The sequence below is a fragment of the Xiphophorus maculatus genome, chromosome 2 (assembly GCF_002775205.1).
Source record: "Xiphophorus maculatus strain JP 163 A chromosome 2, X_maculatus-5.0-male, whole genome shotgun sequence".
Classification (NCBI taxonomy): domain Eukaryota; kingdom Metazoa; phylum Chordata; class Actinopteri; order Cyprinodontiformes; family Poeciliidae; genus Xiphophorus; species Xiphophorus maculatus.
In genome coordinates, this window is record NC_036444.1 from 29,175,984 (window position 1) to 29,203,159 (window position 27,176).

Consider the following 27,176-nt stretch of genomic DNA (forward strand, 5'->3'; position numbering starts at 1 on the left):
TCTTGGGAACAGGAACCACATGTGATGTCTTCCACCGCAGTGAGACTCTCTCCAGCCTCAAGCTCAAGTTGTACATGTGTGCCAGTACAGGGGACAGCTGGCCAGAGCAGGTCTTCAGGATCCGTGGTGTAATGCCATCAGGTCCTGCAGCCTTCCCCTGGTGCAATCGCTCCAACTGTCTCTTAACCTGGCCTGTAGTCACCGTTAGCTGGGGGTAGGTGTTGTTGTCTGCAGTGGAGATGGGGGAGGAGGGGGGATGGGGGGCTGAAGGAGAGGTGGTGTGCAGGAGAATGCCGGTAGGTGGTTTGAACAACTTGGGGCAGTGTGGATGTGTGGGGGGATGGTGGTGGTAGGGGAGTAGCAGGAGGTGAGCTAAACCTGTTGAAAAACTGGTTGAACTGGTTTGCTCTATCCCAGCCCCCAGATACCTGTGTGTCCTTCCCCTTCATTCCAGCGATGTTCTTCATTCCTTTCCACACATCTCTCCCACTGTTCCGCTCGAGTTTGGACTCAAGCTTCCTCCTGTAGTTGTCCTTGCATGTCCTCAGTGTCTCTCTGAGTTCACGCTGGACTCTCCTCTGCTCCTCCTTATCTCCAGACCTGAAATGTATCTTCTTTTTGTTTAGAAGTGCCTTCAGGTCACTGGTAATCCAGGGTTTGTTGTTGGAGAAGCAGCGCACGGTCCGGGCTGGCATGACAGTGTCCTCATAGAATCTGATGTAGTCCGTGATGCAGTCAGACATGTTGTCGATGTCCTCCCCATGAGGCCCACAGAGCACATCCCAGTCTGTCGACCCAAAGCAGTCCTGCAGTGCCTCAGCTGCCTCCTGTGTCCACCTCCTCACCGTCCTGATGCGCACAGGCTGCCTACTCACTAGAGGAACATACTTGGGAGTCATCCTTACCAAGATGTGGTCCGACCTGCCAAGGAGGGGCAGGGCTGTGGCGCTGTACGCATCTTTGGCATTAGCATACAGGAGATCCAGCATTTTGTTTTCCCTGGTGGGACAGTCAACATACTGCTGGAAGTTGTGTAGAGTTTTGTCCAATGAGGCATGGTTAAAGTCACCTGTGATGACCATGAAGGCGTCCGGGTGTTGAGTCTGGAGTTTGGCTGCGGTAGAGCTAATGACGTCACAGGCCACCGCTGCATCAGCTGATGGGGGAATGTAAACAGCGATCAAAATGGCGGACGTAAACTCCCTCGGTAAATAATACGGCCGCATTCCCACAGCCAGAAGTTCAATGTCCGGGCTACAAATCTGTTCCTTCATGTTAACATGACCGGGATTACACCACCTCTCACTCACATAAAGTGCAATCCCGCCGCCCCTCTTCTTCCGACTCTTGGAAAAGTCCCTGTTCCCCCGCACCAAGGAAATCCAGGAACCTCCACGCTGTATTCCGGAATAAGCGAGTGCAGCCAGGTTTCCGTGAAGCAGAAGATACTGCACTCCATGTACTCCTTCTGGGTCCTAACCAGCGCCGTGAGTTCGTCCGCCTTATTCCCCAAAGACCTCACGTTACCCACAATAATCGCCGTTACCGCTGGTTTGTGCCGTCTCCTCTTCTCCCTCCGTTTAACTCCAGACCTGCAGCCCCGGCGTCTCCTCCGTAACTCCTCCGGGACCACAGGCCCGTCTCCGGGCAGCAGCAAAGGCTTACACAGCGCAATCAGCTGTTCACGTGCGTATACAATGCCGCTACTCCGTTCAGCGAGGTTCTCCGTAACAAAGAGTATAAAAAGTAGCAGAAGAACGCGGAGAACAGCGACAGAACCACATCCAGCCATTGTGGAAAGCTTAACTGATGATCTATGGGTTCTTTAAGCACGGATCCTTAATCGGTTACAGTAAATATACACAGATTAACACACACGACGGGAGCTGCGTCTGCAAGCAGCCAGCTGCGCCGGCGCCAAAAAAAAAGTAGGGAGTATTTATTCTATACAACTAATTAAAATTCTTGTGTTAATGTCAGGATATTTTACTGGAGGTTGTCCAACCATTAGATCCTCACACAAGGTTGGTTATACAGCAGTCTCAGGTGTGCTACTGAAAATGTGCAGCAGAGCCAATCTAGCTGGTGCCACAGAGCTGAACTCACTGGAAGTTGCTGGGCGTGCCGATGTCTGCCTTTGTCAACTTCTTCTTCTTGCTCTTCTTGTCCCTGCGGACCAGGCCACTGTGGCTCAGCATGTTGTTGAGGTGATAAGGCTGATGGTGGCTGTGGGAGTTCTGGACTCTGATGTTGTTGATCTCTGGGTTCTTGATGTCCACGGTGGCCATGGGCAGAGCAGGACCTGACATGGTTAAAGAGATATTAATAAGTGGCATGGTTGTTGTTTTTTGGTTTTTTTTGCAAAATTTGAACTGAGTGACGCTAAAGCTATGACGCTTGAGGAATTCTGGGGAGAGCATATTTACAGACAAAGATTGCATATATTTTTGCACAATTTTGGCTCAATAACCGCTCAACATGTCATTCTTTCAACAGAAGGCCTTTTGTGAGTGTATTCTCCAGTTAGCAATAAATCGAACACTAAATTTGTTGACAATTCTTTCTACAATTGATTCATTAAGATTAATCTGATTAATTGTATCAGTCCTATTTTACATCTGTGGATAAAATAAAGTGTGCGATGGCAGGTTGATCAAGTAATACATAGGAACAGTTCCAGTATTTTCAGAAAAGCAATATACTGTAAAATTATAAAATGTTAGCATTTTTATGACCATTTATCTCTATAGTTCATGACAGAGTTTAACTAAAGTGATCTAAAAGGTGTGAGGTAGTGATGTGTCGGTCGCTAACGATCCGGCTCTAAGAGCCGGCTCTTTGAAGTGAACGATTGGAACCGGCTCCACAATGGGAGCCGTTTTAGGATCCTATTTGGGAGCCGGGTTTTTTTCTACAGTATATCGCTGTCTCTCCGCCTCCCTGTCGTTGTGCTTGTGCTCTGCAAGTGCCAGAGACGATAGTTTTTCCCCACATCGTTTTTTTTTTGTCCTGCGGTGCCTCGCTGTCTCTCCCCCCCTTCTCCCTCTCCTTGCGGGTTTTGCTCTTCTGTCAGTGCTAGAGCGGAGAGTTTTTTTCCCTCGGTCGGTCCACTGCCCTCATGTCAAGCGTGTGCTCCACACATCTGACCAATCACACATAGTTTCAATTAATAATGTGGCGTGAAAACACTAAAAAAAAAAGTTTATCTCCACTTTTTTTGTGGAAACGGCAGGCAATTGGCCAAGCTGTATAGCGTTCGTTGGCAGGTGTTTATGTACAGACACTCACTCAGCGGTCAAGAAGCACAGAAAGAAGGGGAGTCAGTGTGAGAACTGAATAGGTGAAAATAAATGAGTGACAGAAAACGGAGCAAGATTTGGACTCATTTTAATGCTACATCAACTCCAGGGCAGAGTGCAGACTGAGCAAAGTCAGCATTTCCTATCGTGCAGGCTCGACAAACAACCTGCACAGGCACATGCGGACATCACACGCATCGGTATTGCTATAGCATTATTATGCGGCATTTTTACTCATCATAAATGCTTAACAATGTCAATAATGAAACAAAATATTATAAAATTAGGTTTAAGCTATTAATTAATTAATAATGTCAAAAATATATATGGGGAGCCGTTTGGGAGCCGAAAGAGCCGGCTCTCCACAGTAAGAAGAGCCATTAGAGCCGCATCTCGAAAAGGAGCCGAAAATCCCATCACTGGTGTGAGGGCTGTTTGGGTTGTAGACAGGTAAAAGCCGATGCCTCCATGCTCTATTGGGTTTCTTTGAATAATGAACATAACTTAATACACTGATGGGTAACTAGGATCAACTGGAATGTATGAGTGATTGAACTGAGACGACTTGTTGGTGAAGTGTCTTGAGATGACATTTGCTGTGATTTGATGCTAAGGAAATAAAATGAATTGAACAGAAATTTTAAAGATAAAAGGAACTAAAGAGCAAGACATTCAGGAGGAAACTGGGGTAGGAGGAGCACAAACCTTAGTATTGGTTCCTTTAAGTTGACTGGGCCAGAGTTTCCGCCAATGAATTGTAAGCACGGTGGGCCGCCATGCTTTTAGCCCATGAAAGGCTAAGTGACGGGTTTATAGTTTTTGTAGTTGATGCATTGAACAGGGAGTGTGCACCAATCAGACCACTGATGTCACTGCGCGTTGGCGTGGTTCAGCCCATGGAGGAACTCTGGCCTCGTGACTAGCGCAGCACGCTCGTTTGTTTTTATTTTATTTTATTTTTTGCGGTGACTCAATGCATATCAAATGCTTTGTCTACTTAAAGTCAGGTAAAGTTGCTGTGCGGCCGTGCATATATCAGTATAACTCGTCCCATGAAGCCTGGGCAACCAAAACGGTTTCTGTGACGTTTATTAAAAACACAAAATGGAAGAGCTACTAAAGTCACATAAATTAAATCTCCTGTTTGTCCCTCTACATCCAGCAGCAGAAATGTGCTATGTTGCGGGTCTAGCTCATCATGCAGGGCCGGTCCAAGGTTGTATAAGGCCTTGAGCAGAATTTGATTTAGGGGCCCCTCTTCCTGCAAAGAGGTGCATTTCACTATGGATTTAGTGAAATCTGGGAGACAGGGCCTAGTTTAATTGACCAAGCAGTCAAATGGACCGGTTCTAAATGTGATCAGCATTCCATTGTGTTTTTAGATCTACTAACTGATTACTTAATTTGGATTTAACATTTAAAGAAGTGCAAAGAATTGATATTTATTTTAATTGCATTTTTTTATTTGTTGTTTTTAAAGCTATAATTGTGGGTATTGTCAGCAATGTCTTCCACTAACATATAATTACCTAGTACTATTTTACGTTTCCTGTCAACTTAATATCTTTTAATACAAAACCCCGGTGGACCACCGGGCTTAGCAAGTTTTCTGGTGGAAACCCTGCTGGGTTATTCAGTCAGTTGAAAGGCAGACTGGTATGATCCAGAGTCTTAAAGTCTGACTGACTATCTCCACCATGACCTGTTCACCTCTGGACCATTAACGACCCTCAGGACCAGTTCTGTCCTGCAGATTTGATCCATCCCTCCAGTTACTGGAAAGCTGTTCACTCCTTCAATTCCTTATAATCTGAATAAACCACAGCAACATCTGACATAAACACTAATCCACTACTAATCCCAGCCCAAGCCCGCCTTACCTCCCCATTAATGATGGGGTTCTGCTCCTAGACTGAGAGGCTTTCTGCCATCTGCCATCTCCCGAGGCTCTGACACATCTACAGTCTGTCTGCCCACTGACTCGAGGGTTCATGGCAAAATTTATAACAAACTTGCATCTTTTACTTTACTACAGGACTTAATGTTTACCATGAACCAGAAGCATGGAGCATGTTCTGACCGCACCTACTGACTGGAAGGGTCTCCATTCATGGTGGGTCTTTGTTAGTTCAAATTGACTCAACATTAGACTAGCCCCAATTTATGACCAAGCTGCAGATTTACATGAGGTAATATGTAAGGTAAATACATATTTAAGTATTACATATTTAAGTATTGCATACATAAATATGTAATACTTACATATTTATGTAAGTATTACCTCATGTAATACTTACATGAAGTAAATATTACCTCATGTAATCATAGACTTTTATAGTTAGATATTTGTCCTTGGATAGAAGCCCTTTTTGTTTTATGATTCTTGAAATCTATCACAGTATTGTAATCTAAATGTGGTAGTCTGAACTTTTGTTTGTTTAAAATCTGAATCCGGCTGGACTTAGTTGTACAGACATGAAAGGACTAGAAGGAAACTGGATGCTACAAACATGGATATAACTAAGGCTGCGTTCACACTGCGGCCTGAAGTGACCCAATTCCGATTTATTGTCAAATTTGATTTTTTTGCTGTGCCCATTCACACCTCCAAATATGCAACCTGTGTGTGATCTCCAGTGTGAACTGCAAATTACCTGAAAGTGTCAGTAGAGGGTGCAATAATATCACACATAAAGAGCGTACGCAGTGTTTGCAGAACTAAACATGGATGCTAACGGTGGAGCATAGCTTACGTTTTGAAGTTGTTGTCCAACTAGAGCCAGCATATTACCAACTTAATCCTGACACATCTACACTGTGTCAGGATTATTGTTCGCCATTGTTATTACTTTTCTTCCTACTTGGGCGAATCAGGATGCAGAACATTTGTTGAGTATCAATGACATTCCGGTCAGATGAATGTAACCCGGACGTTAGGCCACATTTGAATCGGACACTTATCGGATATCCAATAGGCATGGGTAGCATTCAAAAAGAATCCGACCTGTGTTGTTCAGACTGTCATGAGAAGATCAGATGCAGGTCACATTACGGCAAAAAAAAAAAAATCTGAATTGGGTAATTGAGTGTGTTGTGATACTCGGATCTCTTAGTATCTTACTTTCTGTTGTTTTACTACCCCCTAGTGGCAGGATTTAAGTTAAGTTTTGTTTTTGTTAAAATTCAGTCTGTCCAGCGTTTTTGACCTGCAATGTGGCAGAGTCTTAGAGAGGCAGCGTCTTAGAGAACCGGGGGATATTTTAATGGAGGTTCAGTCCGCTAAGTCAGGTGGAAAATTACCAGGTTTAGTCTATCTTGACATAGCCAGGGGGGTTAACCCAATGGTGGAAAAGCTTCCCTATGCCTTACAAGAACGCTGGATTACACAGGGTTCTAAATACAAGGAAGAACATAATGTTCCCTTTACATCCTTTTGCTACTTTGTAAGTTTCATATGTAGTCAAGCAAAAACCAGTAATGATCTGAGTTTTGTGTTCTTTACATGTAGTGCTATGACTCATGTAAAGTCAGAGAAACTGTCAAGACACAAAACAGTGTCGGTAAGAAAAACTGAAGTTGCAGTTGCACCTGTAGTCATTAACAGTGTATCAGAAAATAAACTAGAGGAGCCAGTTGAGTGGTGCCCGATACACAGTGAGCCACATCCCTTAGCAAAGTGTCATGGTCTTAGAATGAAGCACTTAGATGAGAGAAAAGTTTATCTAAAAGAAAACTCCATTTGTTTTCGTTGTTGCGCATCCACTAAGCACTTGGCCAAAGACTGTAAAGTTTCTGTGAAATGTAAAGAATGCAACAGCGACAAGCACCTTACAGCTTTACATCCTGGTCCTGCTCCTTAGGTTACAGAAGTTGAAGCAACACAGCAAGAGCATGGCGGGGAGCAAGAAAACAGTCCCTCTCTGGAAGTCACTTCAAAATGTACAGCGATATGTGACACATCTCATGGACTCAAGATCCTGTTCAAAAATCTTATTGGTGAACGTGTATCCTATTAATGATCCCAACAAAGCCCAAAAAATATATGTGGTCTTAGATGACAAAAGCAACTCATATCTTGCGAAGTCAGCCTTCTTTGACATGTTTGGCACTGATGCAGTCTCCTCCACTTATACACTGAGGATGTGTGGAGGAATAAGAGAGGCAACAGGAAGGAAAGCTCACAATTTTGTTGTCACGTCTCTGAATGGAAAGACTCATGTAGTTCTCCCACCTCTTTTAGAATGCAATACTATGCCAGATGATAGCTCAGAAATTCCTACACCGGACATTGTGCAACATTTCCCCTATCTATCTCCTATTGCAGGTGAAATACCTCAGATTGAGCCAGAAATGCCTATCCTTCTCTTATTGGGGAGAGATGTCCAAAGTGTCCACAAAGCACGCGAACAGTACAATGGTCCACGCAAAACTCCTTATGCCCAGCGGCTAGATTTGGGCTGGGTCATCGTAGGTGAGGTGTGCCTTGGAGGGGCACACAAACAAACAAAGGTGAATGTCTACAAAACAAATGTGCTAAACAATGACCGCACTACTTTTCTTGAACCTTGTCCTGGCGCAATACACATAAAAGAGAAGTTCAGTGATCCCATTCAGCAAACTATGTGGAAATTCGTCCTCAAGTAATTTCCTTAGCAACAAAAGCAGAGGAAAAAGGGCTGGGATCCCACAGGTTTGCTTGCTTCTCAAGCTGGAAGTCTCTGGTTAGAGCAATCAAATCTCTCATTCATGTTGCTAAGTTTCTAAAGCTTCAAGCACATGTAAAGGTTGGCACAGTCTTGCCAATACTGCAGAAATCTCACAAGCAAAAACAGCAATCATTTAGTGCGTTCAAACTGAGACTTACAAAGAGGAGTTTGAAAGTCTTAAAGGAACAGACATCCCCTGACGCAGTCCTCTTGGAAAACTCGATCCAAGAGGACTGCGGTGGGTTGTTAAAGGTCAGATGTTGCTTACAAGCAGCAGATCTTTCAGATGTGGAGAAACACCCTGTGATAATTCCAGGTAATCATCATGTTGCCGTTCTTTTAGTTCGATATTACCACAACCAAGTAGCTCATCAAGGCAGAGGGTTCGCTGAAGGTGCTCTGCGCTCAGCAGGATTATGGATTATTGGTGGCAAGAGACTAATTTCCAGCACACTTCACAAATGTGTAACCTGCAGGAGACTTGGAGGCCTCTTATAAGTGCAGAAAATGGCTAGTTTGCCCTCTGACAGACTTGCAGTTGACCCACCGTTCACTCATGTAGGCCTGGACGTCTTTGGGCCTTGGAATGTCAAGTCTCTTTGCACAAGAACAAATAACACTGACTGTAAAAGGTGGGCGGTAATGTTTACCTGTCTCAGTACCAGGGCTGTGCGTATAGAGGTCAGAGGCAATGTCAACTTGGAGTTTCATAAACGCCATAATGAACCTTAGTTCCTGTTTCAAATGATCCTGAAACACCTGAGGTTTTCTCACCCGCAATGCTTCCAACACAGAAAGCTGGTGCTGTTACAACACCACCTGGATACTTTGAACTCAAAGACCTTTACAATGACCAGTGGCGGCAAGTTCAGGGTCTTGCAGATTGTTTTTGGAAAAGATGGAGACAAGAATATCTTCATACACTCCAGACAAGGCAAAAGTGGAAGGGAGAAAGGCAAAATGTCAAACAGGGAGATGTTCTCTTGAAAGGCAATCAAGTAAAACTTAATGAGTGGCCTATTGGTATTGTGGTCAAGACCATTCCCAGTTTGGACAACAGAGTGAGAAAAGTTGAGGTTAACACTGTGAAACAAGGTACTGTTAAAACATATCTTAGGCCTGTTCATGATGTAATAGTACTTTTGTCCGAGACTGCCACAAATGTTTGAATAAGAGTGTGTTGTGATACTCAGAAGATTTCTCAGTATCTTATTTCGTGTTGTTTTACTACCCCCTTGTGTCAGGATTTAAATTAGGTTTTGTTTTCGTTAAAATCCAGTCTGTCAGTGTTTCAACCTTTCTTCAAGCCTGAAGTATCTTTGTCCGTAAGTAGTGTGTTATTGTACTCAAATGTTGTTTGACAAAAGTTTGTCTGCTATTTATGTTTTGTGTAATCTTTAACCATGTTAAATGTGTCCAGTCTTCCTAGCACTACATGGTAAAATTCTGATTCAACTGATTTGTCGACCAGATGATTTCTGGGCGCCAATTCTCTTAATTTTGGGGGATCGTGGTTGACCGATACTTACAAGTGAAGCTGATCTTATCTCCTAATCTTATTTTTGTCAGAAAAGGTTTAAAAATCATCCTCTGTCCTCTTCTGCTCTACAGAAACTGCAATCGGTGCAGCGCTACACACATATTCATGACATTCTTTGATTAAATTAATTTCTTTTAAGCGTTACTCCAATAGCTAAAAATGTTATTTATACCAGGTGAGTCTTTCTCCCCTGAGAAAGTAGACCGGTACCGGACTGATTCTGAGCCTTCAAATGATTTTAACAGAAGTTTCTCATAACTTAGAAGTTGATGTCAAAATAATGTTTGTTTTAGCCACTAAATGATTTTGCTCAGCAGCAAACAACAAATCCCAACTACAGCCTAGAGAAGCAGCTGTGTAGGCTGACAGAAAAACATTTTGCTAGACAATGTCAAACATTGACAAGTTTTAATTATTGTTATCAAATACCTCAGAGATATCCAGAGCCACCATGAGAATCAACTCATTCAAAGTTTAAATTCAGTTTCATACAAACACAAAGAACCTAGCATAAATGTTTGGCTGTTGAACTGGACCGGTCCAGGTCGTTATCAAGCTAATGTTCTGTTAGCAGCTTTATAAATCTTTTACATTACATTACCAAGACTCATTAAAACCAACCTTTATCTTGGCTTTTTTCTATTCTTCCTCTTTTCTCACTCCCTGAAGGATAAGTCCTTTTTTGAGACATTGTTTTGCTTACTTAACTTCTGACCGGAGCTTTGGACATTTGGACGCTCTCTGCAGGGCAGCTGGGTACCGGCGAAGCGTGTGGTGCCTACCGCGGCCACCAGGGGCCCCCCAAGAGCTTTTTTTCTTATTATTATTTTTATCAATAAAATAATAATTTCTCAAATATATATAATTGTAAAAATAAATTACTTCATAGTAAAATTATGTGTTTTTGATATTATAATGACATAGAAATTATTACTAAAAAAAAAGAATCAGCTCCACTGAGGGGGCCCTTGAGTGGCCTTAGGGTCCTAAGCGGCTGCTTAGTTTGCTTATGAAATTTGGTACGTAGTTAGATCCCCCCAAATAAAAAAAGTCTCTTGGAGGTATGCCCTAAAATTTACAGGAAGAAAGTAATTTTGTGTCAAAGGGCAAATTTTGTCGTTTCCACACCTCAAACTTGAAAGGTCAAATTTTGGCCTAGACAGCATGTGTGGGCCACAGGGTGAATCAAGTAGGAGCTCTTCCAGAGGACTCTGGTGTCTAAGCTTAGTCCTATAGCTTCTAAAACAAAAAACATTAATATGCCTGAGATTGGATGACTCGTGTGTTTTCTTTTAACTCATGAATAGATGTGTAAACAAGCAATAGGTTCCAATGACAGATTACAGATTAGGCCTACAGTGAGTCACAGGGAGGCTTAAACAGAGCAGCAGCGACCATGTGCTGCACATATGGCACAGTTGGGTTCCTGCAAACCAGATAAACCTGCAGCAGGGAAGACTCAACTGGGTGCCTTCAGTCTTCAGCTCCTGTTATATCACTGCCAAGAGGCCTGATCTTAGGCAAAGTGACTATAGTGATCATATTGTTGCCATGGAGGCTTCCTGGACTCTTTTTTGTACATGCAAATCAGCTTGCTCTGTAGAGCTGCAGAGCTACAGCAGCGTCACAATGACTGCTTCAATGCTTCACACTCGAGACAGAATGAAATATTACAATATACTGAGAGGAGTTTAACATACCATTTCTCAGGTTGCCTCTTTTCTCTGCAAGAGACAAACCATCAGTCATGTTACTCAGCAGTCAGCAGACAGGCTGGGGCAGTCTGACTGGGGGTGAAGGGATTATTATTATTTTAGGAGGAATGAAGGCTTGCTGAGGGTTAGAGGAGATGTTAGAAAGAGGAGCTGCAGCAGAGAAGATCCTCAGGGTGCTGCAGCACCACCCTAGAACACAACAACTACTTCCACAAGGTTTCAGAGCTCAGAGCGACCAGGGTCTCAATCAGTGCATCAGAAGCCTAGCAGGCTGTTTTTAATACACCAGTAACCCTAAACTGCATGCATTTTAGTCTGGTTTTCATTAAACAGGGCGATGCTGAAGGCATGCACCAGTCACATTGTAGACACCTCTCTGCGTTGGTCTTGTAGTAAACTTCCCAACTAAACCTTCAATTTAAATGTAAATTTAACATCTTTTCATTTGTCTCTGCTGAAGCAATTAAATCAAATTTAACAGCATCGACATTTTCGATAAGCAAATGTTAAAATTCTAGTATAGATGACGAAAACTGAAATAATTTAAAATAAAAGCTGGAAAATAAATTGTATTGTGATATGCTAATTTCATGGTGTAAATATGTCATCCCGTATGCAGAGATAGTCAAGTTTCTAAAACACAGACTGCTTCTCAAAAAATAACTAAATAACTCAAAGCTTAGTGCAAAGGTTCAAGGGCCACCAAGTTTTATGAAACAGGAGAAGTATTTCCTGATTGTTTTGTCAAGGATACAAGGCTACTCACACAGAGCACAAACTAGCTAGCTGCAGCTAGTCATGTCTACTAACCTATAAACATTTGAATAAATCAGTGGAAGCAAAAGTTGAATGTGCTTATTTCTCCGTGTCCCGAATCAGAAATTCCTTTAGAAAAAATATGAAACAAACTTCAATTACTGTTGTTAAAGCAATGAAAACAGCGTTGCATGCTGGTTGGTCTTTTTAGCCATGAAAGCTAAAAGTCAAAACACAGATTTTCATTCCAGACATTATTGTAATGGAAATGTCCATGACAGGTGGAAGAAATGAAAATACACAAAGTTCTTATTGTTAGGAAGGGTGCACAAGCTTTTATTGTTTGCAGGGTTTTTTATCTGACATATTTTGGTGTTGAGCATTATTATTTCCTTTAAAAAAATAAACAAGATTCTTAGTTTTGCACATGTTTGCATTTTTAAAAGAACGTGAGGGGGAAACAGTTAACATCTTGTAAAACGAATGTTCTGTTGAACCACAACAGTTTGTTTAATTATAGTGTATTGAAGTATTTTCGTGGGCGCAGTTGGTAGCACTGTTGCCTTGCAGCAAGAAGGTCCTGGGTCCGATTCCCGGCCCGGGATCTTTCTGCATGGAGTTTGCATGTTCTCCCTGTTCATATTGGGTTCTCTCCGGGTACTCCGGCTTCCTCCCACAGTCCCACAGACTGTCAGGTTAATTGGTCTCTCTGAATTCTCCCTAGGTGCGAGTGTGTGTGTATGTGTGGTTGTGTGTCCTGTCTGTCTCTGTGTTGCCCTGCAACAGACTGGCGATCTGTCCAGGGTGTTCCCCGCCTCTTGCGAAAATGGAAAAATGGATGGAAGTATTTTCATTTGCATTTGGTAAATGAAAATACCAAGTACCAGATTCTATTGATCTACTTTTTATTTTCTTTGACACAGTAAACATTGTAATTTCGTAATATATTTATGTGCGAATATTTTTCATGTAGTGATAAAAGAAAGAAAAAATCTAGATATATTAACTCCTATGCCCCCCCACAAAAAAAAGAAAAAGCACAAAATGTGATATTGTTATCAAGGTATTTAAAAAAATATTTTGTGATATAATTTTTTGGCAATATTGCCCACCCCTAAGTTGGTCCATGCCGTCTTCATGAAGGATTGATCAGAACTCTGAGATGTTGTTGTAGAACCTTATTTAAACACAACCACCAGGTTCTGCCTGACCTTCTGCTGGGTTCCTTGATCTTCATGGTAAGAGATTCTCTGAAGAACCTTTTGAATGACAGGCGCATCTGGTTTACATTCAAAGTCTATGTGGTGCAGAGGTCACGCTAGACTTTTTTGTTCTCCGTCATCTTGACCCACAACATTAAAAAAAATCCGTCATGTACTATTTTTATCCGTCAAATTCTAATCATATTAACATAGGCTATTTTTATGCGGTTTAGTTAATATTCACCTACTTGAACCATGAAACCAGATCCCATCACACATAAAGCAAATGAATACATCTAACTTTTTCTCCGCAGCGACACAAACCACTGACTGTGGCCCCAATAACTTGTAATAAATTAAATTAAATGACTCCACTTTAATTACCAGCACTTTCACTTGCTGGGGTCTGAACGCACAGCCTCACAAATTCCTCCTGGTCGCATCTGCAGAGAAATCTGCTCTGGTTCATCAGTCAGTAGGATCTGTCTGATCCAAACTGATCAACTGAACTCTACGAGTTTTTTTACCCTGTGCGGTCCGGACGTACGCTTTTACAAGGATTTTTTTTTTTTTGCGTGGTTTTGCTTCTCCGAAACGGACAGATGTTACGTCTGCCGCGGTCCTCCAGAACGCCGCTCTTCCGGGTGCGGGAGGGAAATGTCTTCCAGCTCCATTTGTTAAAACCGCAGAGTGAGTTAAGCTTAATTCTTTGCAGCGGTGGAGCCGCGTCCGCATTGGTTGTGCAGCGCACTGCGCATGTTACAGTCTAATTAACTTCTGCACAGTCATTTATTTCCTCAAGGTAAACTGCCGCATCCTCTGTTTAGACTAGAAATGGATTAACACAACATTGCATTCTCTTAATTTTTTTCTGTTTTGTATGTACTTGAGACTTGAATTAAACGCGTTATTTCAACAAAAGGTTTGAAATGCGCTTCTGAACCAGACACTCCACAGCGTCCGGTCCATAACTGTCCAAAACGCTGTCAGCACCCGGTCAGAAAGACACATTTAGTTCAGCGTTCATGAGATGATATTCAGAAAGGATTTTTTTTATTGATTGATTTTAGTTGCCTCTGCAATGAAATCTTTGCATAAAGTCTAGAATGTCTGCTCATGTGCACCAGTCAGGGGTGTTAATTATAACCTGTCAAATGACAGATTGTCTTTAAACTTTCCTGTCGTTTAAAAAAATAACCGGTCAAATACGGAAAATGTTCTGTTAACAACCTCTGTTGTGGAGGTGTATCAAGGGCCATTGTGGAGCTTTTCAAGCATCTAGCGCGACGAGACTTGAACTGTTTTGAGCGTTTGAAGCATCAAGAGCATCCAAAGGAAAACAATGATTAGAGCTGACGCGTCTGACACGCCCTCCACACGCCTCCACATAGACTTTGAATGTAAACCAGATGCACAGAACGCTAGTTGTAGGACAAAATGTCGAGCGTCTGCATTCAAAGTGCACATGTGTCGAACTTGAAGCGTCGAACGCGTTGTTGACACGCGTTAACGCTTTTGGTGTGAACACACCATTAGAGCAGAACCAGACCAGACGCATTTAGACTGAAGAGATACACTGGATTGTATTCAGAGGTACCAGAGTAAAGGGGATTATTAAATATTAACCATACTTTTCAGATTTTTACTTTAAAAATTTGTGAAAACTATTCTAGTTCATAATCAGACACTGCTTTGTGTGGCTCTGCCCTTTTAGATGGCAGTAACACCCAGTAATGTGACAACACGTGGAAAAGGTCAAAAAATAGAGCTGGTGCTGGAGTGGGGTATGGGTGGCGCAGATGTTTGAAGTTATAAGCAGACTGGTCATGGCGGCTGAAGAAGACCAACTCAAACGGCGACACTCACCTGACTTCCGCTGCCTCCGGTTGAGCAGGTCGCTGACAGTCACCCTGAAACGCTTGGCTTCTTCTTCACTGGCAAAGTTCAGGCCCACTTGGCAGCTCTAAAGGGAGGGTGGAGAAGGAAAGGGGGCAGAGAAGCAGCACTGAGCTGATGCCGACACAAGTTTGTGAACCAGCAGTCTGACACTTACATCTCCTGCGAAAGTGATGAAGTACGGCCGGGGGCAACTGATTGAGAAGCTGTGGTAGAGTTCCTGCTCAAACATGCTCTTCCCTTCCTGCAAGAACAGGAGAGTACACAGACATGAAGATAGACGCCTCATGAACCACTCTATTGTCACCGACATGAAGTTGGGCTGATCTTGGAGCGGTTGCCTGTTCCACTCGGTGTTATACATTTGGCAGGCGCAATGAAGAATCAGCGCATTTAATTAACCATAACTCGTTAAATACTAAACAGATTTTCATGCTTTTTGCTGGAAACCTTATTCAAACAGCTATCATAGCTACATGTGCAAAGACATTTATTATTTGTAACCATTTTTGAACTGGATTGATACATGTTTGAGCATATTTAAATATTCTTAGAGCGAATAACATGAGTAGAATATTTTGATTTGATGTATAATGAGCCTTTTACAAAGCACATGGCCACTCATTTTTTTTATATTTAGTAATATACATATTTACGTAACTATACAAACAAAATAATACAAATATATTCTAGAGAAACCAAGAAGATTCATTGATTAATACTGAAGGTAACACTTCATTTGAAGGGGTGTGCATAAGCCTGTCATGCATAACATAACACCTGTCATAAGCATGAATAACTCTTCACAAGTGTTTACGACTGTTATGAAGTGTCATTCGGCAAATAATTACACTTTTAATGCAAAGTTGACACTTTTAATTTACTTTCAATGCCATTTTTGTGCACCTCATTTCAAGACCTTAACCAAACTGAGACCTAGGTTTTAAGGCGGACCATAGTTTATTTTTTTGGTTCAATTTCACATTCACACCTCCCCAAATGAATTGGAGTTTCTTGGCAGATGGACTGGAGTTAGACTAAAGAGGGCTGGCGTGAATTCACCCTTAAACAGATGCATCATGGTGTCAAGCATTAAAGATCAGGGGCCTTATGTATAAAAGAGTGTGCAGCTTTCACACTAAAAATTGTAAACACAGATTAATACACCTAGACCTACTGTCCAGTAGGTGTCTCTCCCATCCGCTAAATGTTTTTTTTTCTCTTCTTTTCAGAACTGCAATTGGATCCACCAGGCTGATGATAGGTACTGACGTCCAGTCGGTCCCTGGCCTGCGGGGTCGGCCTCCGGGTCAGACTGAATGGAAGCAGCATTAGTTCACACTCCTCTCAGACTGGCTGTGTAGTTCTCCCACAGCCATATATTTTTGTATAAATAAATTGTTTGTATAGATTTGCTCGTCTGTCTCCCATTTTGGTCTGTTTAGTCTAGGGTTAGGGTTAACTATGACCTTTAGCCTTTTGAGTGACATCATTAATGTCAGGTGTGAACATCTGCTGTTCCAATACTGTCTGGCTGGCAAATTATTACAGTAACATGAAAAATGCAAGTTCATAACTTAGAAAATATTAGCAAACCATTATTAATCTCTAAACAGTCCTTTGCGATGTGAATGTTGCACAAACTGATATTGCCAAGACTATATATTTGAGGCTTATTGTGCAGCCCAAGTGGGATTGTACGTCACATCTGCCTCTTCTGTGTTGTTCACCATCAGTGAGTGTACAGTAAGCAGCTGGAGGTGTTGGACATGAAGCTAGTCTTACCTTGATGTCAAACACTCTGATGAAGTATGACCTCTGTGGATTGTCTTTGACCAAACATGCCACTCCACAGCACCTCTTCACCCAGCTGCAGCTCCGCTCGGCTCGGTACACCTGCACCACAGCCGAACACAAGGTCTGCACACACAGGTAGACAGGATATTGATCAGATGCTGGTGTTTGGTTTCTTGAAGCAACTAGAAGTGACCAGCAACAAAGCAGCCTCATGAAGCCAGAAGTTGCCGGCAATAAGCTCAAGCAAAGGTCAGGAAAAGGAGACCACAGCAAGTCCAGGAAGCAGTGACATGACCTGGGAAAATCAAATCAGGAGGAAAATTAAAATAACCTTTCATTTAATATTTCAAATATTTTATTGGAACCAGTAGGTTTTTTTTCTCTAGCTACATCAGCAAAAGCTACTGCAACACCTACAGCTACATCTAAAGCAGCAGCTACAGCAACAGCTGAACTGGTTCTGGTCAGACATCTACAATAGAGTCAGAGCCAGATATTACTCCCTTTAAACATTTCCATATTTTGTCTCATGACAACAATATATCTCAGTATCTTTTATTGGCTTCTATAGCAGAGCAGCAACATTAGTGCAGTAAAGAGGTGAAAGAAATAGACGACTGGCAGGCATTCAGACTTCTGATGCATCTTAAATATTGAAGCCCAACAACTACTGCATCTAATCTGTCCTTTGAGATTATGATATTGTAGGGATGAATGCAATCTGCTAAATCATGCAGATCTAACTGGGTCGAAATGGAAATCTCTTGTTGAAAATTCTTGATGTTTTGCCAGCCTAAATATAAAAAAGTATACAATATGAGAACTACCAAACCCAGAAAATAACTAAGTCCAAATATTTGCATTCAAACATTTAACGTTCAGAACTTGTTTTCAGTGATGACTGCCTTCCAAACTGCTGTGTGTTTAAGAAATGGTCTAGTGGTCTAGTTAAAGTCACGGAGGACCATATTAGCAAAAGATGAGGTACGTGTACAGTTGGCAAAAGCTACAATAACTATAGAAAAGTTAATGTTTATGGGTTCATGAGAGAATATTAATAATCGGTCCGGCCAGTGGGGATAAGTATTTTTTCCCATCGGACCAACAAGAGAAGTCCCGTGGACTTCATAACCCTCCCATGGCTCGCTGCCAGGCCTGCAGAGCTGAAGGAGCAGGGATGCTCCTAAAAGTTGCAGCTGCCAACACTGAGCCCACCGCTGCAGTAAACAACATGCGGCGCCACATTAGTTTCAGGTGTAAACAGCCTGAAACACCGGCGCTTAATCAGTAGCTAACATTTACTGTGCTCCAGCTCTTCTTTCCTACAAAGACATTGCAAATGAGGATAAAGTGGTCATGTATCGGCGCTGTATTTAAACAGTATCATTACTGGGCTGAGGACCAGCGGGGCTCTGGTGCACCTGCTCCAGCCTGCAGGACGGTAAACAAACAGCGGAACTTACAGCGCATTTCCTGCCCAGGTAGCCGAACAGACAGTCGTTCTCCTGCGGGGTGAGAAGCAGCGAGCCGACATTTACAGCCCTACGGGGCGGATGGTGGCTGTTCATGACTCCAAATTCGCTTAGATTCCCCGGCGGCGGGGCTCCTGTGCGAGAACTGGCCTCAACTGTCTCTCCTCAGGAATGATATTCCATGCGGGCTCCGGCCGCTATGGCCTGCAACCATCTCCGCTCAGGAGAACCGAGCAGGAAGGCGCGGCCACCACTCCAGGATGCTTTCTGCTTGGGAAATTCCTTCTATTCTTCGTCTGGTGAAAACCTAAAGCAGCTACTGTAGAAATGTCTGGAGTAGCTTAACACGCAACTTTCATTTGGGAAGTCCAGCAGCCTGGGGAGCAGAGGAAGGATCCAACATGGCAGAAGGAGGGTGAGGACCACTTTAAGCTGGGGCCGGGGGGAGATGGCTGCCGTTAACTAGCTCCCAAAGCCTCGGTCCTCACTCACTAGCTGAACCAGTAACCAGAATAACACAGAGAGGGGGCTTGTGAACTGCCAGCGCGGGAATGTTGCTTCTAGCCGAAACGAAGCGTGGCCGTGTTTCCTCCCAGAGAATGGTTCGGCCCGCTGTACCCACAAACATGTCTATGGCTGTAGCAGGAGGAATGCGGCTCTGCGGAGGAAAGAGGAGGGGAGCCTGGATGGACCGGCTGTGACGTTGTTTGGTGAGGATCGCTTGGCGCACATGACGTGTTTCACGTTTTGTACATAATGCAGGCTCAAAAAGTTTAATGCTAGTCACACTCACACAATTATACAAGATAAACCTTTACAATTTTATTACATAAATATGTCATAAACAAAATTCAATACTTTTTATAAAATAAGTAAATTTCACTTCGTTCCACTTGGTTCACTAATATAAACATATATTTGCGAATTTTGGGGAAATAAAATGTTGAATTTTTATGTTATGTGTATATAGTGTTTTAGCAAAGATGAATTAATGGAACATGTGTGGTATCAGTCTGGGCACTTTGTTGAGTGTCCATCAGCAGAAACTGAGCTAACACCGGTCCCAATGCACCCTTGTTCCGCGTTCACGTTGAAGGGTTTGAGTGCATAGTATCATAGTATGAGCTGAGTGAAGCTGACACCCCACTGACGTCAAAAAAATCCAGCAAATAGTGTGAGTGGTTAGTGCTTCGTTTGTGCTGTTAAAATTTTGTGCAGCTTTGGTTTCTGAGATAATTATTTTTAGGTCATCCAGATTTACTGTACATTTAAAATCATTTTCTTTTGCTGAAGTTGTATTTTTTAGCAGCACAATGGCCTAAACTGTGACCGGTCCCACCATTTTGGATGTCAAAGTTATGACACGGGCGTACTGTCCCAATTCTTACATTTTTTTCCCGCTTGTAACATGTGCACTCAAACCCTTATGTGCACTTTGACTGAATCCACACTTCGTAGAGGGCATAAGGTGGCACTGAGCATTGGGACTGGTGTTCTGACTATCAGTGCTACCTTGTCAGATTTTCCTACCATAGCATGGATAGATAGCCAAGTCTGTCCAAAACTGCTACCGTTATGTTTACAAACAGAAAGCTATAGCGAGTTGTGTTAATGTTAAAAATATTGGATAACATTATTTGAGTGATGGGACTGAAGTGGAAGCTTAGGAGTTATGTTTAGCTTAGCATTGGAACAATTTATATACATGACAAAACCACAAGAAGATCACTTCCTTCATCTGAATATCCTCCCCATTTAAAATGAAAAGCTATAGATGTATGCACTAATCCTTTTACTAGAATATCCTACCTTTTTTACAATTTATAGCATTTTATATTTTATTTTTATTTTATCTACAACTACTACTCAGTGGTAGTTGTTATTGTGTCTTGTCTCTATGCTGTAACTGCGAAGTAATTTCCCTGCTGGGATGAATAAAGTACTTCTATTCTATTCTATACCTGTTAAAAATATTTTAAATACAGAGGTGTAAGAATAAAACAGTGACAGGGTGAAACAGGTTTTTATTGGAATTAAATTAAACGCAGACAAATACAGATCACTGCAACTCTTTTTTTTACATTAATACGTTGTATGTCTGTTATCAAATGCAGCGCAGCCACAATGTGTCACCGAACTGCACAGGTCACTGTGCTCCTGAAATGATAGGATATGCTTAATATACACTAATATTACACCGCTATTACACAGCTTCAATGTCACATAATATCTCTACCAATATCTACTAAACCTTTATTTAGCAAGGTTTAGTAAAAAAAAAAGTGTAATTAAACTAAAATATTTTAAAGTATAGGGACAAAATAGCTCACAAAACAACGTGTTTTGTCCTGATGAACCGCCAAACAATGACTTGTTTACAACAGTAACGACATTGCAGACAGCAAACTAAAGCCATTTATAAATATATTTACAAGCTGCTGTCATGGAAACTAAAAACATGAAATAATACAGCAGCTTCATGAAAGCCAAGTATAAAATAAATTAAATAAAACTTACCGTAATCTATGATGAAATAAAACACATGAAACGAAACTTCCACAGGTAGGACGTATTTCTAAGAAATGTGCTGACTAAGCAGTGTGACGTAGCATCAATGTGCACATTACCACAAGGTAGGACGAATTTATGGGTAGCACATGTTATGACTCCGTCAAGCTGAAGAGTAATAAACAACAACCAGAATAAAGTTAATATTTATTGTTGCACAAATAAGAGGGTTTCCCGTTAACTTTATCCATTCGTTCTCAATCTGATAACGTTTAACCCGAATTCAAAACACCACTTTAGGCAGACAAACCCACACAAAGTTCACTGCAAACTTAAGATGCACTCGATTCACTGCAAAATCATCACATGCAATCCAAACTCAAGATCACACACCAAACAGGTTTGGGTCTCAGATATTTAACATTAACAGCGACATGGAATGTAGGAAGTGACCCAAGGACAAGACGCAGGTAACACACTAGAGAAGAGTATTATATATTTTAGATCAATGGGCCAAGAGGTTCGGCTATCGGAGCACTTTAAGAGCAATTTAAACTTAAACTATTAAACACATAAAAGTTTAAAGACTTTTATGTGTTTAAAAGCTTTAAACACATAAAGCCTTTATTTATTTAAATGACACATACAGGCAGTTGGATGAATTTAAAGAACTGGCTTCAGTTACAAACCATAAAATTGACAAACAGTTGTACAAGACAAACAATTACGAAAATAAAATTACACACAATAAAATACAAGAAAATAATAATACTTGGCCAAGTGCTAATTCTCAGTTTTAAATCTTTTGGGTGCACCCTGGTAATCTGAATTCTAAGCCGTGATCAACAGATTAATCAATTTCAGTTCCAATTCAGGTTTGACTGAACACCATTCACATGAGGAGAATTTCCTACACAGCAGTTTGTTATAATGTCCCAAATAAAATCTTGTCCAAAAGGTAATGTCCAAAATGCTGGGATGAAACAATAGGAATGAAATGTCAGTCAGTGGTCTCACGCATAACCAACTGTGTATGAAGATGTGAGTGATACAGGCTTACCACACCAGGACACAGCAGGACTCCAAATGGAAAAGAAGGAATCCAATTCTTTCTCCAAGCCCAGGTGGGAAGGTTCGCCATCAAAGTCACAGGAGGAATCCACCTCAGGAGGAATCCAGTATTCAAAAACAAAACCTGACCCGTCAACAGACAGGACCAGCAGAATGATAGAATTTTTATTAAGCTATTCTAGATTTAATCCTTAAATCATGTTTCTATAGACATCATATTTTGACATAAATTTGTCATTAAATTGCTCAAATTTACAATAATTCTTTTACCTCAATGCAGTATTTCACACTTCACAGTATTATCAATTCACTTTTTTGTAAATTGCAAAAGCATTTTCCAAACACAATATTAAACATTACATTTTACCCAAAATCAGTAAAAGTTTACATTTGAATAATTACATAGTTCAAATAAAGGCTATTATTCAACAACAATGTGAAAAACAGAACAAAAACCCAAATGAAAGGCACAGAATATGCTCACTGATCTCAATGGAACACGTTTGGGACAACAACATGGTGGCTCTCAGTAGGGACACATGGGGCACTAGATAATGTAACAAGGCATATTTTTCATGCTTTAACCTCAATAATATGTACTCTCATCATGAGAGTACATATTATTAAGCATATACTGTATTTTAGTCTTTACCTTCAGCTGAACGGAGAACGAGATGAACTTCCAGGAAACCAGTAGCCAATAAGAGCTAACGAGGCTAACAAGGTAGCTCTAAGTGCTCAGCAGAAAACTGAACGTCACTAAATGAGAATACTACAACATCTTTATTTACTATTAATTTCGCCTTTACTGGCAACGTAAAAGATCAATTATCTTCTAACACACCATATTTTTCCATTTTCTTCAGGATGTAGAGCTAATTAGGTGACATAAACAATACCTTTATACATTATAAATAATATCTATCTATTGCCATCAATTATAGGAGGAACAAAAGAAATAAGACATAAAAAACAACATGATCAACTATAATAAAAGTACCATTTACAATGTATACATAAGAAATTTAATTGAGCAAAAGTCAATAAACAAATAAATTAGGTTCACAGACGAATAACCCGGGTTGTTAAACAAGGCAACCGTCTCATTACAAATTAGACAAGCACAATTGCCTTGATTTTCAGAAAAGAAGTATTGTAATTCCCATCTCTCTTGAAAGCGGCGGCCCTCACTGTAAACTTTCCTCGTTTTCTTTGCAGTGGCCATGGCAGAAATGAGTGGAGAGGGGTTCGCTGCACGGAGGCAGACTGATAGTATTAAAGTGGTGCTGCCACCATTTGGTGAAAGGAGGAATTACAGTTTCAAGTTTTATGATTTATTTATTCTGTTTCACAGTGCAGGCGGGCCATAAATAATACATTATAAAACCGAAGCTGCGGGCCGTATGAAATCTGACTGCGGGCCGTGATTGGCCCCCGGGCCGGACTTTGGACATGCCTGGTCTAAAAGAATAGAAGTCATATTACCAGCTTTAATACATAAAGATCAGACTGGCTTTGTCAGGCAAAGACAGACCCAAGACAACATTAGGAAAACATTACACATTATGAGAGAAGTCACTCAGCAAAAACTAGAGGCACTGATATTAAGTCTAGATGCAGAGAAAGCATTTGTTTCTGTGGGGTGGTTGTTTTTATATAAAGTGCTTTCAAAATTTGGATTTCATACAACGATAATCGACACATTTAAATCATTATATACTAAACCAACAGCTAGAATTAAAATTAATGGAGATTTGACCGATTCATTCACTTTGGAGAGAGGAACGAGACAGGGGTGTTGTGCATCGCCGCTTCTCTTTGCCTTGTTTATTGAGCCCATGAGTCAACTGATCAGGAAGAGTCCGGATATAAAAGGGGTCACAACGACATCTGGGGAGCAAAAACTATCCTTGTTCGCTGATGATTTATTGGTAAGTATAACACAGCCCACACAGACAATCCCAAAACTGATGAAGTTGCTCGAAGAGTTTAGTTTAATCTCTGGTTACAAAATTAATATAAATAAAAGTCAAGTATTAACATTTAACTACAATCCACCGTCTTCAATAAAGACTGTGTACAACTGGAATTGGGAGGCCGAGTCTATCAAATATTTGTGTGTTTCACTACCGAGGGACTTCTCAAAACTGTTTGATATAAATTATGGCCCACTAAATTTGAAAATAAAATCAGATTTACATAGATGGAATGTTATTCCCTTTTTAAGTTTGAGCTCCCGGATAGAATCCATCAGGATGACTATCCTTCCACAATTATTGTACTTATTTAATGTCTACCAGTCAGAATCCCACCTAAACAGTTCTTAGAATGGGATAGATTAATAGCGAGGTATCTGTGGCAGGGTGAAAAGGCCAGAATTAAGTTTAGAACTCTGCAACTAAAAAAAGAAAAGAGTGGAATGGGCCTTCCCTGTTTACAGGAGTACTACCATGCAGCCCAGCTGAGACCTTTAGTCTGCCTCTGTTCACCATCATATACTGCAGCATGGAAGGAAATAGAAGGCACGACAATAAAAGGAATCCCAATAACAGCCCCACTTAGTGATTATAAATTACAAGAAGAACAGCAGATCCCAGAAGACTCCATAACAGGTAGCTTTCTCAAGTCCTGGCAGGAATTGGCTAAAATTTGCAGAATAAGAGATGCATCTAAAATTATGAGGTGGTGTGCCTATGATTCGGATTTTACACCAAATAGAATTGATAACAGATTCAAGTTATGGACCTCAAAAGGCTTAACTACCTATTATTCATTTGTCAACAAAGGGACATTTCAGAGTTTTGAAACCTTACAGAAGGATCATGGACTGGAAAAAGATGATTTTTTTAGGTACCTGCAAGTGAGACATTATTTTAATAGAAATTTTAAAGAGGTGTTGAGAAAAAATGATTCAAGTTTCATGGAGGTATTTCTAACACTAATTAAACCCAGATCAGACAGCAGAATTATCTCTAAGTTATACAATGCCATACAGCTATCTAAACATGAGAATACAGAATACATAAAGAGGAAATGGGAAAAGGAAATTAAGGTAATAATCTCACAAGAAGGCTGGGAAGAAATATGTCAACTGCAGTGGGTCTCGACTGGATCAAACACATGGCGGGAGTTTTGTTGGAAAAACATTGCACGATTTTTTGTTCCACCCATTCAGAGGCAATATCAAAACAACGGGGACGCCTGCTGGAGACTTTGCGGGTCTAAAGGAGGCAACCACTTCCATGTTTTTTGGGACTGTCAAGTAATAAAACCATATTGGGAAGAGTTCCACAAACATATTGAAAATATATTCAATGTAAAAATGTCATTCAAATGTGAAATGTTGTACTTGGGCAACCTACAGTTGGACACATGGACCAACCAAGACAAAAACTTCTGGCTATACTGGCAGCCAGTAAGAAAGCCATCACAAGAAAATGGCTAAAACCAGACCCACCCACCATCGATGAATGGATTGAAATTGTTTGTCAGATTTATGTTATGGAAAAGATTTCTTTCTCCCTCCAAGTTGAAAAGGGAAAGTTTTATAAGATTTGGACCAATTGGACTGAGTATGTAAAACCAATTAGATCCGACTTCATTTGATTGTTCTTGTGAATTATGTGCCCTGCCCTTGTATGTTATTGTGTTTTTTTTTATTGCTCGAGATGGTGCATTCCCCGTTATTGTTCAATTCTGTTCATTTTTGTTATTGTTCACAACAAAAATTAGTAATAGTCCGTAAAAGAAAATACCAGAAAGGCAGTATGGACAAAATCACTTGGATTCTCAGGTTGTAAACTTATGTACGATCTTAAATGGGTACAGCTGTAATTAACGAATGTGATGGAAATCTGTCTTTCTAAATAAAAAAATAATTACAAAAAAAAAAACCTCTTTCATAAAATCACGATATCAATAGTTTGTGCATCGAGAACACTAAGCATGCTATAGGTAAATGTTATCATTTAGTTTGGCTAAGAATAATTATTGCACTGTCAATAAATCACTTCTAATAAATGTTCTATAGTTACCAGATGAACACAATAAGGCCTTCATGAGCTCAAACTTTTACCTACTGTTTTACCTGCCACTGAAAGTTTTCTTTAAAAATTGTCTGATAGTCTGCAGCTCATGTGACCTTTTCAACCAGCTGAAAAGATGAAAAGTTAAAACACTCAACAGTTAAAACTTGAGATGAGTTAAAAGTCAAGTTAAAATGTTAAGTTTTAACATTTTAACTCAACAACCTCTACCTAACTAGAGGTTGTACAGTACACAAACCTTAGGTAACCCCAAGATCACTGGGTCTTCTAAAAAGATAGTCTGTGAAAATATTTCTTAAAAATATAGCCAGTGTTTTCTACAAAACTGAGCTGGCTGTCCAGGAATAACCCGGGGTATTTAAAATTAGCCACAGTTTCAAAAGCTGCAGTATGTAACTTTTATAAAAAAAATTTTTTAAAGACCATACATGAAGTGTAAGAAGGTCTCAAAAGTCAAAAGCACAGACAAGCTGATCTGTGTGCTCATGTTGACCAATTTGTCTGTAGCTGGAAATGTGTGCACCTGTATTGTCAGATTTATCTGTGTAGTTATTACTACTTGCGCAAAATGAAACGTAAATTTGACAAACCTTTTACACATATATGAATGTTGAGGTACGCATTTATGCATTGTGTTATACACATTTGTGAATTATGTGATGCACTTACAAATCGTGTTGTACGCTTGTGGCTGTTATTGTGTGCATGCAAATCTCATTGTACACTGTGTGAATCTTTCTGAGACTAATTTAGCTCCATAATTGGACAGTACTTTAAATGATTTGAAGATAACTAACTTTGCTATTGGACATACTTGTTCAGTGACCCGTGAGTCTAAGTCTTTCCAGATACTTTGCTACTATTTCAGTAGACATTTTTCTCAGCTGTGCTACTACATCAATACTTTTCACTTTTTCTCCTATTTGGACATGTCAGCATCACTGTCTTTCTTCAATGTTGGGTTTCTGAACGGGAGAGTCAGTTACTGGAGCAGATTTTATTTGCATTAATGTGAAGAATCACGTTCTTCACATTTGAAGAACGTGATTTCTTCAAATATTTGTCAAAAGTGCTTCACCAACTTCAACAGTTGACTTGCAACATTACTTTGGTACCACAAGATGGCAGTAAAACTTTGCTGCAATTTGCATCAATGCTTTCTATCTCA

The 27,176-nt window shown here is 40.8% G+C and overlaps 2 protein-coding genes across 3 annotated transcripts in view; one reads left to right on the forward strand and one right to left on the reverse strand.

Moving 5' to 3' along the window:
- The window catches only part of wasl (Wiskott-Aldrich syndrome like), a 30,456-nt gene extending 11,464 nt beyond the window's left edge, over positions 1-18,992 (reverse strand). The window contains exons 1-6 of one of the 2 annotated variants that reach the window (XM_023349287.1): positions 18,375-18,992; positions 16,900-17,034; positions 15,272-15,358; positions 15,085-15,181; positions 11,246-11,269; positions 2,107-2,302 (exon numbers count right to left, since the gene is read on the reverse strand). In XM_023349287.1, the coding sequence (XP_023205055.1) occupies positions 2,107-2,302; positions 11,246-11,269; positions 15,085-15,181; positions 15,272-15,358; positions 16,900-17,034; positions 18,375-18,479 (644 nt within the window). In that variant the 5' untranslated portion in view covers positions 18,480-18,992. The remainder of the gene's footprint in view (positions 1-2,106; positions 2,303-11,245; positions 11,270-15,084; positions 15,182-15,271; positions 15,359-16,899; positions 17,035-18,374) is intronic. The other variant, XM_023349292.1, reaches the window with a different exon arrangement.
- A 62-nt stretch (positions 18,993-19,054) lies between these two features.
- Positions 19,055-27,176, forward strand: part of LOC102218221 (hyaluronidase-like) — a 30,569-nt gene continuing 22,447 nt past the window's right edge. The window contains exon 1 of the mRNA XM_023349302.1: positions 19,055-19,093. The gene's annotated coding sequence lies outside the window, so the exon portion shown is untranslated. The remainder of the gene's footprint in view (positions 19,094-27,176) is intronic.